The sequence below is a fragment of the Haliotis rubra genome, unplaced genomic scaffold (assembly GCF_003918875.1).
Source record: "Haliotis rubra isolate DU_JTF1 unplaced genomic scaffold, ASM391887v1 Scf120, whole genome shotgun sequence".
NCBI classification, from domain to species: domain Eukaryota; kingdom Metazoa; phylum Mollusca; class Gastropoda; order Lepetellida; family Haliotidae; genus Haliotis; species Haliotis rubra.
This window is the reverse complement of record NW_025765115.1, coordinates 1,512,170-1,534,875: the sequence shown is the minus strand read 5'-3', so window position 1 is coordinate 1,534,875 and position 22,706 is coordinate 1,512,170. Positions and strand designations below refer to the sequence as shown.

The 22,706-nt window shown below is 41.5% G+C and overlaps 1 protein-coding gene across 2 annotated transcripts; it reads left to right on the top strand.

Moving 5' to 3' along the window:
- Nucleotides 1-40: 40 nt before the first annotated feature.
- On the top strand, nucleotides 41-20,004 carry LOC124263399 (elongation factor-like GTPase 1). 2 transcript variants are annotated; one of them, XM_046698027.1, is made up of 20 exons: nucleotides 41-156; nucleotides 662-790; nucleotides 3,924-4,057; nucleotides 4,781-4,918; nucleotides 5,059-5,115; nucleotides 5,398-5,445; nucleotides 6,919-7,037; nucleotides 7,271-7,394; nucleotides 8,130-8,209; nucleotides 8,303-8,439; nucleotides 8,989-9,111; nucleotides 9,852-9,951; nucleotides 10,159-10,295; nucleotides 10,956-11,125; nucleotides 11,775-11,940; nucleotides 12,944-13,075; nucleotides 15,150-15,297; nucleotides 16,257-17,233; nucleotides 18,597-18,781; nucleotides 19,319-20,004. In XM_046698027.1, the coding sequence occupies exons 2-20, from the start codon at nucleotides 700-702 to the stop codon at nucleotides 19,505-19,507; spliced, it is 3,255 nt and encodes a 1,084-aa protein (XP_046553983.1). In that variant the 5' UTR covers nucleotides 41-156; nucleotides 662-699; the 3' UTR covers nucleotides 19,508-20,004. The 2 variants fall into 2 exon arrangements, with proteins under 2 accessions (XP_046553983.1, XP_046553975.1); XM_046698019.1 differs by lacking the exons at nucleotides 41-156; nucleotides 662-790 and adding an exon at nucleotides 1,805-1,937.
- Nucleotides 20,005-22,706: the final 2,702 nt, after the last annotated feature.

Genomic DNA, 22,706 nt, shown 5'->3' with positions numbered 1-22,706 from the left:
TTCCCTTTTACGGAAGTGTTGTAATCCGACAGGTGGCGCTTGCCGGAAGCACATGTGCAATAGTTGTTATTGCCACTCGTAATGACATATTGTGTAAATTAATACTTATATGAAGTTGATCTTTCACATATTGAAACAGAAATGATATAGCAATATGTAAGTATTACCTTCGTAGTTATGTTATTAATATCCTGTGGATATAATTAGTAATATTCTTATTTTCACCAACCGATATTGTTGAAATTCTGACAGCCTTCCATCGCAATACCGCGTGAGCCCGTTTTGATTACCTTCATTTAAAGCACAAGACTGTGTTATCTGTCCATAACTACTGCTGCTGTAACTGTAATGTAGTTGTACAACAACAGCGCTACAACTGCTACCCTTAGACACTCACATGCCCCCGAACAGAAGTCCGTAAATTACGTTGTATGTTTTGATGATATTCTACCCTTTCATATATATTAGAGACCAGCCTATTTCATTTATATTTATCAGTATTCCGATTGACCTCTGTACTGACACAAAATCTGACCAAAAATACAGATGCTCACTGAACACATGATTACTGGTTATGCAGCTTTTCACTTTGTATAAACCATTCTAACATTTTTATTCCAATTAAATATGTAAGGTAAATTGTGTTTATCATCTGTTTCAGTTCTAGAGTATTTTAATTTGGAAGTATACATCATCAATATGAGGACCAAGACACTGGATCAGTTAGCAGCGCTTCAGAAAACTCCCAGCAATGTTCGCAACATATGTATTCTGGCTCATGTAGATCATGGTAAGTATTGAGTTGGATACCTTGTTACATCTGTGTTCATGAATAGATGTAATGCAGTAGCATGTTCACCTGTTATATGGCAGCATTCTGTAACAGTGTAAATAATCTAGTCTGGACCAGACAATCCAGTGATCAACAGCATGAGCATTGATCTATGCAATTGGGACACTATGGCATTTGTCATCCAAGTCAATGAGCCTGACCACCCGATCCCGTTAGTCGCCTTTTACAGGGGTGGAAATAACCCATTGCCCGACGTCCCAGTCTAGTGTTTTTTCTGTCGGGCAAGCAAATTTGCATATCATGCTGTACCTGTGTCCATTTGACTTTCCAATGTTAATTATGTTGTTTACTTAAAAAATCAAGAAGAAAATAGGCCGGTATAGTGGAAAAATTATCAGGGCAAGTGATTTTACACGTGCCATTGTACCGGAGTACATCAGCAATTTTAAAGTTAATTCCACCCCTGCCTTTTGGAATTTATGACAAGCATTGGTTGCTGATTCTACCCCAGATCTTCGTGGTTGCTTACTTCAGAAGTACCCTTGCTTCTCAGATCATATTAGAAATACGTCTGTTGAACAAAAAAAATTTTTTGATCATGTCAAGTGAAGTTTATGAACTGTGATAAACAGCTGATTCGCATTGGCAGCAACTTAAGTCTTGGCATAATTTATCTCAGAGACCTGTGAAGGTCCGGGTTAGAATATTGATCTGATAACCCCAGTAAGCCCGGGATGCAGGCTTGCTGACTTGTTGATACATGAGGCCCAATTGCTAATGCTCATGCTGTTGATCACTGGTGTCTGGTCCAGACTCAGTTATTTACCGACTTATTGCTGAGTTGTAAAACTAAACTAACTTCGCTATATATCTCAGAAACATGTGGCAACAGACATTAATCACTACAGGATTTGATATATATATGCTTTCATGCTGTTGATCACTGGACAAAGTCTGCAATAGTCTCACCAAATGAATCTCAAGCCTTTCTATGTTTTGTGGTATTCACAGGAAGACAACTCTGGCTGCGCCCTGGTATAGCAATGGCATCATCTCCCATTGGCTGGGAGTGCGGACAGTGGAGGATGAAGGAGAGAGGCATCACCATGAAGTCGTGCCATTTCTCTCTTCTATCTCACAAAAGGTGGGTGTTGGTCATGTGTATATTTCTTTAATTAATCAATAATATGGATGTGATAAAAATCAATATACATCGACACATTTTGCTGCAATAGATCTCACCAAACATGCTTGCGTGTCCTATTTCTAAAACTTTATCGATTCAAAGGATGCTATATCCATCTCCGTCAAAGTCTTGATAGTAAAATTAGACCAGATGGCTGGATAAATAGATGTAGCTAGCTTTACTTAAAAATAAGAAACAGCTTTTGTGATTGGCTACACTATTTTGATGGACCAATCACCATGAAGTAATGCTATGAAAAGGCTGATAATTATATCTCGCTATCACAAAGGTTATCAATGTATATTTCTTTGGTGTATCGTGACACCAATAATATATATTCTACAATTAAAGTATTCATATGATTCATTTACCTATTACAGTGAATATGTGAATGTCTTGATTGTAAAATCAACCAACATGATGATTTCTGTATTGAATGACTAGAGTATTGAGTTCCATATCTTCTTGACTGTAGTGCATGCCTAAGTATAATGTGCACCTCTCAGGGATTCAGTATTTTTATCCCCCGGCGCACGTTTAGCACAAAGCAGGGGATATGGTATTACGCTCCGTCCGTTCGTACGTACGCATCGGTTCGTACGTACGAATTGAAATATCTTAAGAACCGTTGACTAGATTCTTTTCATATTTGGTACCTAGGTACATCACAGTATAAAAAAGGTCCCAGTCGGGTTTAGTGACCGTGACCTTCATTTCAAGGTCACACGGGCACTTTAACGTTTTACCTTTGCCAGCAAGATATCTCAAGAACCGTTTTCTGGATTTTCTTCATATTCAACACAAAGCTTTTCCTAGGGAAGACACAGGGCCCAGTCGATTTTGGTCACCTTCACTTAATTTTCAAGGTCATGGCGACACTTTGAAGATTTCAGCATGTTAACCTGCATGTAAAGATTGTCAGCGAGATGTTTCAAGAACAGTTCACTGGATTTTCTCCATAGAGAGGAACACCCAGGTGTACTCGGAGCACGTGCACAAGTGCCGAAAAAGTTATTGAATCATTTACCTGTGCTGTCTCCATCCTTTCTGTCACACCTGGCTGTTCCTTTCTTTGCACCCCTCCCTCGTAACAAATAGTGAACTGTGTCAAACTTTTAATGATAGTTTGTTAAACAACTTTTTTATTTTTAGGACATAGATTCTGCAAAAAAATCACAGAGTTGGTCTGATGTTTTGATTATGATCAGTGTTTCATTTCATCAGTGTTTTATATGTTTGGCAGTTTTCGAGTTAGATTGCACTTCATCGGACTGATTTTGAGCCAAACGGACTATAATGGCATGGCACAAGGATGATCTGTAGCATAAATTATGATTATGTTTTCTTTTTTCTATCATAGACTTGGGTGGTGGGGTAGCCTAGTGGTTAAAGCGTTTGCTCATCACGCCGAAGACCCGGGTTCGAGTCCCCACATGGGTACAATGTGTGAAGCCCATTTCTGGTGTCCCCGCCGTGATATTGCTGGAATATTGCTAAAAGCGGCTTACTCACTCACTCACTCTAACATAGACTGTTCACACAGTTACTAAGAAAACTATAAAACATTATGGGAAATAAAGTCGAACAATTCAATGATTGTTGAAAAATTGAACACATTTTTTACATGGGTATATGATATTGGGTCCCTTGTGTGATAGTCTAACCCTAGTTTACAAATTTGGTTGTATTTGTTACAGATGGCAAAAGTGTTGAGTCAGCGATGAATTTTCTAATGATTTAACTTCCTTGACCATGCTGACCACTAGTGAGGGACATAGTTTAGCTGTAGTAGTCCTGGTTGTAATCTGGCAATGCTTGCCACCATTACCTGTTCTGGACCTGTAAACTCCAGCATTTTGGAACCTGGCAAACTGTGTTCGGCTGTTGTTAAAAGCCACATTGAACATTCAAAGCCTCATTGTGACACCCTTGGTTGTGTTGCAGATGAGGACAAGTACCTGATTAACCTGATTGATTCACCAGGCCATGTAGACTTCTCCAGCGAGGTGTCGACGGCGGTGCGGCTTTGTGATGGGGCTGTGGTGCTTGTGGATGTTGTAGAGGGAGTTTGTCCGCAGGTACCGTCGTAGACCTGTCTTGTACTGTTTCTTATGTTTGCTTGTAGATTAACACAGCACTAAGCAATATTCAAGCTATATGGCAGCGTTTTGTATATAATCGAGTTTGGACCAGAGATTCTAGTGATCAACAGCATGAGTATCGATCTACACAATTGGGATGCAATGACATGTGTCATTAAAGTCAGCAAGTCTGACCACCCAATCCCATTAGCCACCTCTTGAGACAAGCATGGGTTGCTAAGGACCAATTTAACTCAGATCTTCACAGGCTCTGTCTTGTACTGGTATCCTGCGTACATGAGAGAAGACATACTCTCCATAATTATCAAAAACATTTTCCTTTCTTACTCAAACTAGGGGAGCTAACTCTAGTGGGCAGACTCACTAGAAGTAAACACATTTCACTGATTATATGAATGTGTAGTTCCATTTGATTAATGCAAACTAAGGGATGTAACTCTTTAATGTGAGCAGACACACTAAAAATAAACACATCTCGCTGATTATAAATGTATAATTCCATTTGATTATACAAACTAGGGGAGATAACTCTATAAAGTGGACAGACACGCACAAGACACACATATCCCTTGAATTTATATTGTCATTTCATTATTCAACCAGGGGGAGGTAACTCTATAAATTGGGCAGTTTGATATTAGCTACTGGATTGCACTATATGGTGTGATAACTGATCCTGCTGATATTCACTTCAAACAGACCCATGCAGTGCTGCGGCAGGCATGGCTGGAGAATATCAAACCTGTGTTGGTTCTCAACAAGATCGACCGACTTGTGCTGGAGCTGAAGATGTCTCCCCTAGAAGCCCACATACACCTAAAGCAGATACTGGAGCAGGTGAGTCTCAATGTTTGTCTTAAGAAGGAATTTCATTTTTTTTGCAGTATTCGTAGTAGCTGATTTGTACTTAGCCATTGGAACAGATCGTTGCTCCTCGAAAATACTTTCTAAGTATGTCTTGTGATATTTTGTTTCAGGTGAATCTCTTAACCAATGAGCTGTTTACATCCGAGGCCATGGAAAAAACATCTACAGTAAGTTGCATATTTTTCAATGTCAGAGGTCAAGGCCACAATTATTCTGTGATGTTTTTAAGGGTCTATTTTACAAAAGATGAGTGAGTTTGGTTTTACACAACTTTAAGCAATATTCCTGCAATTCTGGGGACACTAGAAATGTGCTTCACTTATTGTGCCCATGTGGGGAATCAAACCTCGGGCCCTCTGCATGATGAGCGAACACTTACAAAAGATGATATGCTGGACAAACGTAATGTGTGATGTCACAGTATTTTTTACATGTTTTTTCCTCAACAGGAAATTGACAAACTACAGCGCTCCACATCCAGAGAGGCTGACCCACAGGTAAGGCAGATTTATCAATGAGCATATCTATTGATGTCTAATGTTCTGCACAGTCTCACAGTTAAAGAATAATTTTTTAAAACCTTTTTTGTTATGGTATAAATATTGAAGGCATTTATATGTTATCTTTCAGAGTTTCTTCAGTGTTAAGTGAAAACGTTTGTTAACGATAGCACAAAGTTACGAGCTACGACTGGACCACCCTTGTTAATGGTCCTTGACATGTTCTCAGAGCTACTACTGGACCACCCTTGTTAACGGTCCTTGATATGTTTTCAGAGCTACGACTGGACCACCCTTGTTAATGGTCCTTGATATGTTTTCAGAGCTACGACTGGACCACCCTTGTTAACGGTCCTTGATATATTTTCAGAGCTACGACTGGACCACCCTTGTTAACAGTCCTGGATATGTTTTCAGAGCTACGACTGGACCACCCTTGTTAACGGTCCTGGATATGTTTTCAGAGCTCCAGAGCTACGACTGGACCACCCTTGTTAACGGTCCTTGATATGTTTTCAGAGCTCTGACTGGACCACCCTTGTTAACGGTCCTGGATATGTTTTTTTCAGAGCTACGACTGGACAACCCTTTGTTATTACCGGACCTGTTAACGGTCATATGTTTTCAGAGCTTTCTCGACTGAACTCACCCTTGTTAATGGTCCTGGATATGTTTTCAGAGCTAACTTGACTATACCACCCTTGTTACTGGTCCTGGATATGTTTTCAGAGCTTTAAATTCTGGACCAAAATGTTAACGGTCCTGGATATGTTTTCAGAGCTACGACTGGACCAACAAGTTTGTTAACGGTCCTGGATATGTTTTCAGAGCTGACTGGACCACCCTTGTTAATGGTCCTGGATATGTTTTCAGAGCTTTTCATGAGCTGAACACTAAAACTTGTTCACTATCCTGGATATGTTTTCAGAGCTACACTGGACTTTAACGGTCACATAGACTAGATCACCCTGTTTTCAGTCTCTTCTTGTTAACGGTCCTGACTACCACCCTGTACTGGATGCCTTTTGGTAGTTTTAACATTTCTGAATAAAATGACTGGACCACCCTTGTTAACGGTCATGGATATGTTTTCAGAGCTACGACTGAACCACCCTACTAGTGGTCCTGGATGGATGTTTTCAGAGCTACTTAAAACCACCCTTGTTAATGGTCATGGATCCACTTTTCACCCTGTTAACGGTCCTAGATATGTTGCTTTCAAGAGCTGAGCTAAATATTTGACATACTAACCACCCTTGTTATAATCATGGATATGTTTTCAGAGCTTCGACTGGACCACCCTGTTAACGGTCCTGGATATGTTTTCAGAGCTACGACTGGACCACCCTTGTTAACGGTCCTGGATATGTTTTCAGAGCTACGACTAGACCACCCTTGTTAACGGTCATGGATATGTTTTCAGAGCTACGACTGGACCACCCTTGTTAACGGTCCTGGATATGTTTTCAGAGCTACGACTGGACCACCCTGGAAGATGAAGATGAGAACATGGAGAACAAGAACATCTACTTCTCTCCGGACCAGGACAACGTTGTGTTTGCCAGCGCACTCGATGGCTGGGGATTTAGGTACAGGAACTTACATTAAGTTGTGGGTTTCAAACTATGCAAATCCTCAAAACTACCAATGGATCTCCTCAAAACTGATTACATTTAGAAGCAGAGTTCATGGTGGCTATTCAAACATGCCTTTTCAAAGATCTTTACCAAAATAGTTTAATCCTGTGGATTGTATTGCACCAGTATTAATGCCACTGGCAGCCTATCTGTTGTCTGTTGACTGTGAGGCTATGGTTTTACAGAATCTCTCACTTTGCTGAGCTGTGGGCCCAGAAGCTGGGGATGAGCAACAAGGTTCTACAGAAGACACTTTGGGGGGACTACTATCTCAATGTGAAGAACAAGAGAGTCATGAAAGGTGCACAGGTATGGGTCCACTTGCAATGTGTTGATGTTTTATGTACTTCCACAAAGGGGATCCCTGTTTACATCAGTCATGGCCACCTAACAAACAAATCTCCATCAGCTAGCCAAAGTTCGACTTGACCTGCAGGGCTGGATGACATAAAATCACCTAGGTCACACATTGTGACAACCACTTCTCTTAGATTAGAGAGGCAGTAGGGTAGCCGAGTGGTAAAAGCATTCACCCTGAATGTGTGAAGCCCATTTCTGGTGTCCCTGCCATGATATTACTGGAATATTGCTAAAAGCGGCGTAAAACTAAACTCACTCACTTTCTGGGTGTCCCTAAAATTGAGTGATATTATTTCAGCTTTAGAATATTGCTAAAAGCCTGTAGTAAAACTAAACTCTCACTCACTCATTATTTGGTTAGAGAGCTAAAATTGACATCATAGGCCTTATTTCAGCCATTTAGTAATCTCATAATGTTTGCTTGAAGCTTAATGTCAGTGATGCCAGTGAGTGAGTGAGTTGGGTTTTACGCCGCCTTTAGCAATATTCCAGCAATATCACGGCAGGGGACACCAGAAATGGGCTTCACACATTGTATACATGTGGGGAATCGAACCGAGGTCTTTGACATGACGAGCGACTGCTTTAACCAGTGGACTACCCCACCGCTCCAGTGATGCCAGTTGCTGTTGTTTGTGAAAACAGACATCAATTGATAAAAACTGATTTTGTTTTGTATTTCAGTCTAAAGGGAAGAAGCCATTGTTTGTACAGTTTGTGTTGGAGCAGATCTGGGCCGTGTATGATGCCATTGTCATATCAAGGTGAGGCATTTAGTGTCAAACACTTCTGTACTCTGTGATCAGATCTGTTAAAGGAAAGTCATCGAGTAGTAATGGATGTGTGTTTTATCCCAGAGACAAGGAGAAGACTGACAAGATAGTGAAGTCTCTGAAACTGAAGGTGTCTGCCCGGGACACCCGACACAACGACCCTCGCATTCAGCTACAGGCAGTCACATCTCAGTGGCTTCCTGTCTCATCAGCCGTTCTAGGTATGTCACAGTCTCCTGTTGCTGGCACCTTGCATGATTCTTTGATTCAAAAATACGGATGGGTCGATATGGATTTGGCTAAGAATATAAATGTCATGCATCATCTATTTGGTTAAATGCAATTCTCATTGTATTTGCACCTTAAGTCATTAAATGACTCTTCTTGACTTGCCAAATGTTCATATCAGTTCTGACAAATTTATTAAACATTTCACCTTCCCACCTGGAAAGCTTGCATTTGTTTTGAGATTACTACATACTTTGCTTGATATGTCTGAAGGTGTACAAGGTCTGTACTCCAATTCTGTTTTAAAACATTTTATAGCTTCACTGGTCGTGGACTCAATCTTACAGTGGTCTGTTTGACAAATATTGTTTTAGGAAAATATATTTCAGTTATACATTTTCCTTGAGGCTTTTAAGAAAATTGTTTTGAATGACTTGTTCCTTGTCAACATTGTACACTAATAAACAGGTTAGATATTTAGCATTGACTGTCTTAAACCAAATGTGCTTCCTGGTTGAGTAGTAGTGATGTCCCTGTTGCAGCTGTTGTTGTGGACACCCTGCCGTCCCCGCTACAGATGACGGAGGAGCGAGTAGAGAAGCTCATGTGCAGCCACATCCAGAGATTTGACTCCCTGCCAGAACAGACTCAACATCTGAAGCAACGTGAGTCATAGGAATATGGAGAGTGCCGTCTGCTCTCAGTCAGCAAAGGGAGACAACTTAATAAATTAGCTCGATCCATCCCGTTGTATTAAAGATTAGGTGGTTACATATAGAGACATTGATGATTGTGTATCATTGTGTACAGTGTGCACTGGTAAGATGGTGTTAGGCTGCTGTAAAAACCTGGAATATTGCAGACCACAGGACTACACAACATTTACACCGAGTTGAATGGGTGGCCACTAGGCAAATGTGCACAGTTGTGTCCCTTAGTCATTCCATTGCCAAGGTCATTGGAGTTTGTGTATTGTTCAGTGGGTGGAAGGGTATCCAAGTGGTTAAAGAATTCACTCGTGAAAACCCAGGTTCAATTCACCACATGGGTGTAATGTGTAATGCCCATTTCTAGAGTCCCCCATCATGATGTTGCTTCGATGTTGGTAATAAATGTGAAAACCATACTTGCTCAATGTACTTGTACTTGTTTGATGGAACCATTTTCTTGGGATTGGTAGTTGTCTGACAAGGTTGAATATGTTTGAATTTGTTGAAAGTTTAGTGTGCTTCTCACAGTGACATTGTTCCCCACATGGAAACTATGTGTGAAGCCCATTTCTGGTGTCCTCTGCTGTGATATTGGTTGAATATTGCTGAGAGCGGCATAAAACTGAACTCACTCACTCACAGTGACATTCATTGTGTACAAATAATGACAATAGAACTCATCTTTCTCTGTCCAGATTTCTTGTCCTGTAACCCTACAACTGACACTCCTGTGATTGTGTTTGTGTCCAAGATGTTCCCAGTAGAGAGATGGCAGCTGCCACAAAACAAACAGAGGTCAGTCATGCAAAGTCTCAATTGATTTATCGTATAATTTACAAAGAACTTGATTGAATGTTATTGGTGGATTTTTTATCCCTCAGGCTTTTTTTTGTACTCACACTGAAGAAAATAAGCAGTGTGTGAATATGAGAGTCTACTGCCCATTTATATATAACCACCCTGTTGGTTTTCCTCCATTGTAAATGTGCAGTGTTATTTCAGACCTCTAACAGAGGAAGAGCTTCAGATTAGGAGAGACATCGCCAGGAAAAGACATGCAGAAAAGATGGCATTCGAAGAAGGGAAGACAGACACCAACACAGAAGATTCGGAGACAGCAGATACTCCTCCAGAGGAAGGTAGAAATTTCAAACTCATTATTGGAGAGTGGGGAGCTATTAGAGAGAATGTTGAAGTTACATGGGGATTTTCTAAAGACATAATGTGCTATATTGTCCAGTAGCCATGTCAAATCTAAGTGTAAACATTGTACATGGTCAACAGAGATGCCAACCACTCCGAATTTGGAGGAGTTACTCCGATTTTTAAATACAAAATCCACACTCCGATTTGTCTATAAAAACTCTGATTTTTAGAAAATACAAATATGTTTATAAATTTAGAATGTTTGAAAGAATTTTTGTAATTTGTTCATTTGAGTTAAGAATTATCTGGTTAAGTATGCCCAGAGATTGTATATTTCCAGGCTAAATCTAAAGATTTCCACAGGGGAAGTCCCCCAGACCCCTACCATCAAACGCTCTCACACCAGAGACCATATAATAGATCTATTATATTATCTCTGCTCACACTCACCCCCACCTTCAGGGCTGGGGAATCGCTTTTAGCAAGGCATGACTCCACTTTCATTTGATTCAGGGTCGGCATCTCTGGTTCAAACATGTTTGTGTGGAAGCTTGTCAAAAATCATTAGGTAATGGTGAATGTATTTGTATTTCCTACGAAGAGATCTGTGAAATAGTCTTCTAAGGTTCTTTTACTGGAACATCTGTTTTTAGTCCCAGAAGCTGCAACAAATGGAGTAGCCATCGAAGCTGGCGAGGCATCAAGTGATCTGGGCGGACACGTGTTCATTGCCTTTGCTCACGTGTTCAGTGGCACAGTGAAGAAAGGCTGTACCTTGTATGTTCTTGGGCCAAAACATGATCCAGGGAAAGTGCTTGACAAGGTATGGAAGTCTGTAGCAAATAGCACATCGTTTTGTAGTTGCTCTTCTTGGGGTCTTGTTAATGTAGACGTTTTACATTTGCTTTGCAAAGGCAGCAATTTTATGGCATTAGGCTTTCTCCTCCAAATGGTACTGCATGAGGTAGTTTGAGGAATTCAGGAAAAAGCCAGGAAGGGAATGCACTTTCTTAGGGAATTAGCTAGAGACAAGCATCTGTTGTGAAGAAAAAAGTGTGAGTGAGAATGGTTTTGCTCCACATTGACCAATATTCCAGCAATATCATGACCATGGACACCAGGAATCGGCTTCACACATTGCATACATGGGGGCAGCATGATGGACGAACATTTTAACCACTGGGCTACCTCTCCACTCAGAGAAAACAGAGCTGATGTTAAAACACTAGAAGTGCCTTGGACTAGGTTGTGCTACATGATCTGTGTGTACTTTATGCTGTATCTAACCTGTTAAGAATATGTATTACAATTACTTGTGTTTTTAGTACTCCCTTGTTTATTATCATGGTGGAACACAAAAGTGCACAAGTCACAAGTTTTCAGCATGCTTCTGTTGTTTCTACAACTCACTACGTTGTACATCAGATAAAACCTGTGGTGTTGAATACATGACCTTTGTGTGTTTGTTGCAGCCTGACCTGGAAGGGGAGATAACCCCGGGGATGACTGTGCGAGACCTATCCAGCAGCCAGCATATCACCAGGTTCACTGTCAAGGACCTCTACCTGTTCATGGGACAACATTCTAGGTCAGTCTGGAGTTACAGGTCATACAAGGTACCCACAGACAACATTCTAGGTCAGTCTGTAGTTACAGGTCATACAAGGTACCCACAGACAACATTCTAGGTCAGTCTGTAGTTACAGGTCATACAAGGTACCCACAGACAACATCCTGGGTCAGTCTGTAGTTACAGGTCATACAAGGTACCCACAGACAACATCCTGGGTCAGTTTGTAGTTACAGGTCATACAAGGTACCCACAGACAACATCCTGGGTCAGTCTGTAGTTACAGGTCATACAAGGTACCCACAGACAACATCCTGGAGGTCAGTCTGTAGTTACAGGTCATACAAGGTACCCACAGACAACATTCTAGGTCAGTCTGTAGTTACAGGTCATACAAGGTACCCACAGACAACATTCTAGGTCAGTCTGTAGTTACAGGTCATACAAGGTACCCACAGACAACATTCTAGGTCAGTCTGTAGTTACAGGTCATACAAGGTACCCACAGACAACATCCTGGGTCAGTCTGTAGTTACAGGTCATACAAGGTACCCACAGACAACATTCTAGGTCAGTCTGTAGTTACAGGTCATACAAGGTACCCACAGACAACATCCTGGCTTAGTTTGTAGTTACAGGTCATACAAGGTACCCACAGACAACATTCTCTAGGTTACAGTTACAGGTCATACAAGGTACCCACAGACAACATCCTGGCTTAGTTTGAAGTTACAGGTCATACAAGGTACCCACAGACAACATCCTGGGTTAGTTTGGAGTTACAGGTCATACAAGGTACCCACAGACAACATCCTGGCTTAGTTTGAAGTTACAGGTCATACAAGGTACCCACAGACAACATCCTGGGTTAGTTTGGAGTTACAGGTCATACAAGGTACCCAAGCAGGGTTAGTTTAAGTTTCTGGTGAGTTGGTGTTTCAGTTGGTGTCTAGGTCTTGAATGGCCTATATGAGTTTCTAACTACATTTCTATTTCAGTTGTTTTCATAATGACATTTTCAACACAATTGTTTTTCTTCCTCTGTGGATTGAAGTTGTATCTGTGTTGCAGGTATTGGGGGCTTGGAGGACCACATCTTGAAGTCCGGCACCATTTCATCGACTGTGGCTTGCCCTGCATTCACAGAAATGTTCTTTGATGCCGACCCCATTGTTAGAGTCGCCATAGAACCAGCACACCCAGGTCAGGTTCTGATTAATGTTCGATCTTAGCCCCAGCTTACATTCAGATAGACCATATAGCTGGAACATTGCTGAGTGCGGCTTAAAACTGAACTCACTCACTCACTCATTCAGATAGAAAAGTAGGTTATAGGAAGGAAGTGTGCATGTGTAGTTGTACCTTGCAGTAGTTGTACCTTGCAGTAGTTGTACCTTGCAGTTGTGTAGTACACAGTAGTATTGTTATATCTGTATTGTGCTGCTGTAGTAGCATGTACCTTGCGTGTAGTTGTACCAATTGTGGCAGTGTAGCTACTGGGATTACATGCGTATTATTGTGCTGCTGTAGGTGACATGACATATGTATTGTGCTGCTGTAGGTGACATGACGTGTGGTGCTGCTGTATGACGTGTATTGTGCTGTTCTAGGTGACATGACATGTGTATTGATGCTGCTGTAGGTGACGTGTGTATTGTGTGCTTAGGTGACATGACGTATTGTGCTGGTGACATGACATGGCATGTGTATTGTGCTGCTGTAGGTGACATGACATGTGTATTGTGCTGCTGTAGGTGACATGTGTATTGTGCTGCTGTAGGTGACATGACATGTGTATTGTGCTGCTGTAGGTGACATGGCATGTATTGTGCTGCTGTAGGTGACATGACATGTGTATTGTGCTGCTGTAGGTGACATGACATGTGTATTGTGCTGCTGTAGGTGACATGTGTATTGTGCTGTTGTATGACGACATGACATGACATGTATTGTGCTGCTGTAGGTGACATGACATGTGTATTGTGCTGCTGTAGTGACATGACATGTGTATTGTGCTGCTGTAGGTGACATGACATGTGTATTGTGCTGCTGTAGGTGACATGTGTATTGTGCTGCTGTAGGTGACATGACATGTGTATTGTGCTGCTGTAGGTGACATGACATGTGTATTGTGCTGTTGTGACATGACATGTATTGGCTGCTGTAGGTGACATGACGTATTGTGCTGCTGTAGGTGACATGACATGCATTGTGCTGCTGTGGGTGACATGATGACGCTGTGCTGCTGTAGGTGACATGTGTATTGTGCTGCTGTAGGTGACATGACATGTGTATTGTGCTGCTGTAGGTGACATGACATGTGTATTGTGCTGCTGTAGGTGACATGACGTACTGTGTAGGTGACATGACGTGTATTGTGCTGCTGTAGGTGACATGACATGTGTATTGTGCTGCTGTAGGTGACATGACATGTGTATTGTGCTGCTGTAGGTGACATGACATGTGTATTGTGCTGCTGTAGGTGACATGACATGTGTATTGTGCTGCTGTAGGTGACATGACATGTGTATTGTGCTGCTGTAGGTGACATGACATGTGTATTGTGCTGCTGTAGGTGACATGACGTGTATTGTGCTGCTGTAGGTGACATGATGTGACGTATTGTGCTGTTGTAGGTGACATGGCATGTGTATTGTGCTGCTGTAGGTGACATGACATGTGTATTGTGCTGCTGTAGGTGACATGACATGTGTATTGTGCTGCTGTAGGTGACATGACATGTGTATTGTGCTGCTGTAGGTGACATGACATGTGTATTGTGCTGCTGTGTGTATTGATGACACATGACATGTATTGTGCTGCTGTTGTAGGTGACATGACATGTGTATTGTGCTGCTGTAGGTGACATGACATGTGTATTGTGCTGCTGTAGGTGACATGACATGTGTATTGTGCTGCTGTAGGTTACATGACATGTATTTTGCTACTGTAGGTGACATATGTATTGTGCTGCTGTAGGTGACGTGTATTGTGCTGCTGTAGATGACATGACATGTGTATTGTGCTGCTGTAGGTGACATGACATGTGTATTGTGCTGCTGTAGGTGACATGACGTGTATTGTGCTGCTGTTGGTGACATGACATGTGTATTGTGCTGCTGTCGGTGACAAGACATGTGTATTGTGCTGCTGTAGGTGACATGACATGTGTATTGTGCTGCTGTAGGTGACATGACATGCATATTGTGCTGCTGTAGGTGACATGACACGTGTATTGTGCTGCTGTACTGACATGACGTGTGTTGTGCTGCTGTAGGTGACATGACAGCTGTGATACAGGGCCTGAAGCTGTTGAACCAGGCCGATCCCTGTGTGCAGGTCCTGGTGCAGGAGACCGGGGAGCATGTCATCATCACTGCTGGGGAGGTGCATCTGCATCGCTGTATCGAGGATCTACAAGAGAGGTGAGACGAAGGGATGCTCAAATGGATATCTGTATCTAGATATCGCTACATTAAAAGTCAAGCTCTTTCATAGGTACAAATGTTACTCTTGGATTATTGTCCCCCGCTGCAACGGGGGACTGTGTATTCAGCAGCGTCTGTACGTATGTCCGTCCGATTCTTGTTAACATGATATCATATGAACTGTTGTATCCAATATCTTCACATTTGGTGACAGCCTACATAGGGGGATTACCCAGACACTAGTCGATTTGGTTGACCTTGACCTTATTATCAAGGTCACCACAAAACTTTGACCACTTTTCAAACTCTTGTTAACGTGATATCTCATGAACTGTTGAACCCAATGTCTTCAATTGTGTCGACAGCCTACACTGGGGGATCATGCAGACACCAGTCATTTCAGGCATCTTTTTTGTATCTATTTTTCAAAATTAATACTTGAAGGCATTGTTCCCTTGTGTGTCACATTTCCTCAAAGACTAGGGCTGAGAGTCTGGGGCAAAACATAGAATAGGTTTTGAGTAGTTTACACATCAGAAGAGACAGCAAAAATGGGATTGAGTGATAACACCATACAGAACCAGTTATTGATAATGCCACTGATCACTGGTTCAGATTGACCCTGTCATAGTGTTGTCTCAGGACAAAATACACATGAATCTACTGTTTGGGATAGAGGTTTGAGTGAAGTCCAGGTATGGGGTGGAAATATTTTATAACTTGCTCAGCATTATGATTTATATCAGAATTAACACAGTCACGCTAACACAAGTCTGGGTGTATGGTTAAGGGGAGGTAACTCATCACAACTGCTTCAAAGTTTCATCACCTCATTCTGAGTGAATGGTTTGGAAACGTTTATTTTATAAATTTTTGACAAAACAGCTGTTTTAGTCCTTTAGGACCTCAGATACCTATTAGTGCAACACTTCTGAGATGCATCTGGTCACTTTCAGATATGCCAAGGTTGAAGTGTCAGCATCGGCCCCTATTGTTCCTTTCCGCGAGACAATAATTGATCCCCCCAAAATCGACAGGGTCAATGAGGCTATTCAGGATCAAAACCAGCCAATCAAAGCAGCTATTACAAGAGAGGGAGAGACAGAGGAGGAAGATGCATTAGAGGAAGGTTTGATAGAGGTGTACACTTCAAACAGGAAGTGTGTGCTTCACGTACGTGCTGCTCCTCTCCCAGAGTCAGTCACCTGTCTCTTGAGTAACCACCCAACCATCATAAAAAGCCTGGAGCAGAACACAACTGCAAGATTCAGTGATAAATCAGAATGTGAAAGTGAAGTAAAAATGAACACAGCAACGATTGAAGCTTTGAAGGATTTGAAGGCAAAGTTGAAAAAAGAATTTGAACATTCTGGAGACTTTTGGAATGATGCTGTTGATCAGATATGGAGTTTTGGACCTCGTCGGAATGGACCAAATATTTTGTTGAACCGAATTCCAGGCTACCAGAGGCCATCGGTGTGGAGCAGCATTGAGAAATCTACATGCTCCATGCAGTGTCAAAACTTTGATAGCTCAGTGGTCAATGGGTTCCAGATGGCGACTCTGTCAGGGCCACTGTGTGACGAACCAATGATAGGTGTGTGTTTCGTGGTGGAGAAGTGGGACTACGTTAATGTAGAGAGTAGCTCAGTGAAATCTAGGACTAAGCGCTCAGGTCAACCTCAGGTCAATGGGGAGGTCAAGGTCAGTTCTAGGTCAAGGACTGCTGCTGACTGTGATGAAAAGCTCGACTGTGATTCACCTGAAGAGGATTCTCATGTGTCTAAACAGAAGCAAGTAGCGTTTGGTCCTTTCTCAGGTCAGCTGATGTCATGCATGAGAGATGGATGCCGTCGGTCGTACCAGGCTCAACCACAGAGGCTGTCAGTTGCCATGTACAAGTGCACAATACAGGCCACAACAGAGGTGCTAGGTAAGTTCAGGCCTAGGAACATACACAAGAACATGCACAGGAACACAGTAAGAAACATATGGAGGAACATGCACAAAAACACATGCAGGAACTTACATGTGAACATGCAAAGCACATACAGGAACATCCACACCTGCTCATCAACCCCTCCCACATCAGCAGAATACCCTGCATCAAATAATTTCCTTATACATTTGGAGATAAAAATGAATATTTAAACTACCAGATTACAGTTTTCTTCATAGTTCACCAGCATATACGAATATGTTCATCATGTCGTAGAAGTAGTAGCATGTTTTGCTGTACTTGTTTTCAACCATAGTCAGTATTATCTGTACTCTACTGGCTGTGGTCCTATCTCCTGTTAACACCTACATGCTGTTGGGCGGTGATGAGCCCAAGTCTGCAGCTGTTGTCAATATCTGGAATATTAACTTGAAGTGCTTGTGCTGTATTTTTTCCATGGCAAGACTGGGAATGTACCAGGAAATATCAATATGGTTGACATTGATAGAAATATTAACATACTGTAAATCATGAAATTAATGCGAGCATTTTATTAATGCAAAAAATGGGTCTGTACTCTTCTCGCATTATTATAATGACGCATTTCAGTCTGACCATGTCTACTTAATAAAAGACAGAAATCATAAATCTGTTGACACTACACATTACACCAACACAGGCCACTTCCTCATTACAGGTATCTCAAACCACATGTAATTATCACTGGTTACAATCACTGGTCATTGTTTAAAGTCACTCAAGCACATCAGCCAGACTGGACATTCTCCAGCCACGTGTACCTGGGTAGATGACTTGTGTCTTTCAAGTCGGATTACGTTTATACATGTTGTCGTAAGACAAGTAGTAGCAAGCAATCACGTGATCAAACATGGCAACGTAATCAAAACATCGTCAGCTTGTTTCCATTCATTGCTTAACAAGCTCAATTCAGGTTATTTGGTAAATAACAAGTGTGAAAAGAAAAAGAACAACACCAAAGATTCAGGGTGTCACATTTTATCATCAACACAGATTCCTGAGCTCGCATTAAGTTCGTGACGCATTTTAGACTAGACCCTCGCACTCACATTAAATTCGTGACGCATTCATTTCATGATTTACAGTATTTAGCATGCTTAGTAAATAGTTGCCCAGATAATATGGGAGAAAGCGTTATGAAAGGAGGCTCTATATAGATCTGATTTATCCTGAAATGGCTATTCTGTCAATACGAGATACCAACATTACAATATGTGTTTACATAATTATTGGCCATTCTTTCAAAACCACATCGTCAAAAATACAAGAAGTGTTGCCGAGATCTCCATGACAACCATTTCTCATCTTCCTTCTCCAGGTAAACTATATGCTGTCCTGGGCAAGAGAAATGGCCGAGTGATCTCTGAAGAGATGAGGGAAGGGACACAGATTTTCAGCGTACAAGCCACGCTTCCCGTCATTGAAAGTTTTGGATTTGCCCAGGACATCCGTAAGAAGACTAGCGGTCTAGCCAGTCCACAGCTGACCTTCAGTCACTGGGAGGTAGGTGCTTCTCTTACAGTCTTCCAATAAACAGGACAGTCTCTTCATCCATGATAGATCAGGAATTATAAAATAGTCGTCTCCCCACTACTTGATTTTCAAAAATTGGAAGCAGGCATTTCGGTGTCAAGTTATGGATTTTTTCATTCTTTATGGGTTCGTTTTATCCTTGAAAGCTTTAGTAATTAACAGGTCAGATGGTCTGGCTTGTTGACTTGGTTGATACATGTTATTGTATCTGAATTGCTTGATGGATCCTCATGATGTCAAGCACTGGATTGTCTAGTCCAGTGGCGTTAAACAACAAATAAACATTGTCAGTAGATGAGCGGAAGTCACCATGGAACACACATTGCGATTTACTTTCGTCTGTTGGCATTTGAGATCATGTGGGGATGAAACTGGGATCGTTTGTTTCTTAAGGCTAATGGAAGATGGAAAGCATGTTTCCATGTTCACTTTCCTTAACAAGGTAGCACTAGTAGTCCTATTATGTTCCTGTACATAAACAATTTAATGTCTTTTGCACACTTTCAGACCCTTGATATTGACCCGTTTTGGACACCTACAACAGAAGAGGAGTATACACACTTCGGGGAGAAAGCAGACTCCGATAACCGAGCTCGCACGTATATGAACAAGGTCCGCAAACGTAAAGGTCTGAAAGTCGATGAGAAGATTGTGGAGCATGGCGAGAAACAGAGAACCCTGACAAAGATGAAATAGTTGCCAACTGCTTACACTTCATGATCATCAAGGGACACGGGTTACATAGTTGTATATTTACATTGTTTAGATATGAAAGAACATATTTAATTGAAGTTGAATCTAAAATCATTGGATTTAGATAAGAGGTATGGGGAAAATGTCACATTTTAGAGTTATCTCCCATGGTTAGCTGCTTGAAACTTGAATGAACAACAATATGATGGCTACTTGAATAGCATAGAATCTTTAGAATCTTTTATTGTTCTATTTCGCAGTTTAAGGAAACAAGATGTTCTACAACTGACTTCATGTGAGTGGAATAACTAGCTAGACTAGTTTGTATCATCTTGTTTCCTTATGTTCCTGTAGATATTTGTAAGTGCTGGAATACAAGTCAACATACTCATGATCTGTTCCCGTAGACCAGCATTGTTGGGGTTTGTTTAAAAGAGAAGGATACAGGCAGTTCACCATTAGTTTCTTCCATCCTTGGAAATTTGGTACTTCAGTGGAGTGCTCATGGTGTCAGAGAACCCAGTACCCAATGCTGGTCATACTATAACCACCTTCTATGTAGAGTGTTCATGGTGTCAGAGAACCCAGTACCCAATGCTGGTCACACTATAACCACCTTCTATGTAGAGTGTTCATGGTGTCAGAGAACCCAGTACCCAATGCTGGTCATACTATAACCACCTTCTATGTAGAGTGTTCATGGTGTCAGAGAACCCAGTACCCAATGCTGGTCACACTATAACCACCTTCTATGTAGAGTGTTCATGGTGTCAGAGAACCCAGTACCCAATGCTGGTCACACTATAACCACCTTCTATGTAGAGTGTTCATGGTGTCAGAGAACCCAGTACCCAATGCTGGTCACACTATAACCACCTTCTATGTAGAGTGTTCATGGTGTCAGAGAACCCAGTACCCAATGCTGGTCACACTATAACCACCTTCTATGTAGAGTGTTCATGGTGTCAGAGAACCCAGTACCCAATGCTGGTCACACTATAACCACCTTCTATGTAGAGTGTTCATGGTGTCAGAGAACCCAGTACCCAATGCTGGTCACACTATAACCACCTTCTATGTAGAGTGTTCATGGTGTCAGAGAACCCAGTACCCAATGCTGGTCACACTATAACCACCTTCTATGTAGAGTGTTCATGGTGTCAGAGAACCCAGTACCCAATGCTGGTCACACTATAACCACCTTCTATGTAGAGTGTTCATGTAGAGTGTGTCAGAGAGGAACCCAGTACCCAATGCTGGTCACACTATAACCACCTTCTATGTAGAGTGTTCATGGTGTCAGAGAACCCAGTACCCAATGCTGGTCACACTATAACCACCTTCTATGTAGAGTGTTCATGATGTCAGAGAACCCAGTACCCAATGCTGGTCACACTATAACCACCTTCTATGTAGAGTGTTCATGGTGTCAGAGAACCCAGTACCCAATGCTGGTCATACTATAACCACCTTCTATGTAGAGTGTTCATGGTGTCAGAGAACCCAGTACCCAATGCTGGTCACACTATAACCACCTTCTATGTAGAGTGTTCATGGTGTCAGAGAACCCAGTACCCAATGCTGGTCATACTATAACCACCTTCTATGTAGAGTGTTCATGGTGTCAGAGAACCCAGTACCCAATGCTGGTCACACTATAACCACCTTCTATGTAGAGTGTTCATGGTGTCAGAGAACCCAGTACCCAATGCTGGTCATACTATAACCACCTTCTATGTAGAGTGTTCATGGTGTCAGAGAACCCAGTACCCAATGCTGGTCATACTATAACCACCTTCTATGTAGAGTGTTCATGGTGTCAGAGAACCCAGTACCCAATGCTGGTCACACTATAATAACCACCTTCTATGTAGAGTGTTCATGGTGTCAGAGAACCCAGTACCCAATGCTGGTCACACTATAACCACCTTCTATGTAGAGTGTTCATGGTGTCAGAGAACCCAGTACCCAATGCTGGTCACACTATAACCACCTTCTATGTAGAGTGTTCATGGTGTCAGAGAACCCAGTACCCAATGCTGGTCACACTATAACCACCTTCTATGTAGAGTGTTCATGGTGTCAGAGAACCCAGTACCCAATGCTGGTCACACTATAACCACCTTCTATGTAGAGTGTTCATGGTGTCAGAGAACCCAGTACCCAATGCTGGTCATACTATAACCACTTTCTATGTAGAGTGTTCATGGTGTCAGAGAACCCAGTACCCAATGCTGGTCATACTATGACTACGATCCTTGTTGAGTGGCCCTGGTGTCGGAGAACATTACATTATAGTTACAGCATTGTTCATTGGTTTTGGAAAAAATGTGAAATATTTAGTGAGGGATGAGCTAGTGGTTTTACATTTTCGACCAAACCGAGGAGCGGCGTTTTAACCAGCTTATGAATGAGTTAAAATGCAAGAAATATGTAACAATATGGAGCACATTGGGTATCTAAATATGAAAGTGAGTGAGTGGATGAGTTAATATTTATCGTCACATCGGCCATATTTCAGCCATATCGTGACGAGAACAATTAATTATTAGAGAACAATAAAAGTAGAAATTAAAAGCCTGCTGACGAAGAACAGTAACACTACCAGTGTATCACAAATATTAAAGTAAAACTAGCATGTTATCATAAAACGATATTATAAATAGAACAATATAATATAAAACATGCTATAGATTGCCAACAACTGAAGGTAGATCACCATACTAGGGACAGTTTGTAACTTATAGTACATTTGCTTCTTGCATGGAGCCTAGCTAGATTTACACCATACCTTCAGCTATTAGCAATTGTAGATAATTTAGCCATTAATTAAAATAACATATATACTACGATTAAAAATAATAGTAGGATTAAATTTACCTTGATTGCTTTGGTACTTGCGTACCCTCTCGGGAGGACAATAATTTTACAATACTTCAACCCCCTTTGAGGGGAAAATGTGAAAGAATGCATCGAATATATTTATGAATAGAATATATTTGATGACAAGTGAAGGACCATATACAACTGACATCATGATATATAAGGACCATATACAACTGACATGATATACATGGTCCAGGTACAACCGACGTCATAATATATAAGGTCTATGTACAACTGACGCCATGATATATAAGGACCATATACAACTGACATGATATATAAGGTCTATGTACAACTGACGCCATGATATATAAGG

Excerpts from the sequence above, each read along its gene's own strand:
- LOC124263399 (XM_046698027.1), top strand. The coding sequence starts at position 700 with ATGAGGACCAAGACACTGGATCAGTTAGCAGCGCTTCAGAAAACTCCC. Across the intron at positions 4,058-4,780 it reads TAGAGGGAGTTTGTCCGCAG|ACCCATGCAGTGCTGCGGCA; the intron begins GTACCGTCGTAG and ends CACTTCAAACAG. Across the intron at positions 11,126-11,774 it reads CAGGGAAAGTGCTTGACAAG|CCTGACCTGGAAGGGGAGAT; the intron begins GTATGGAAGTCT and ends TGTTTGTTGCAG.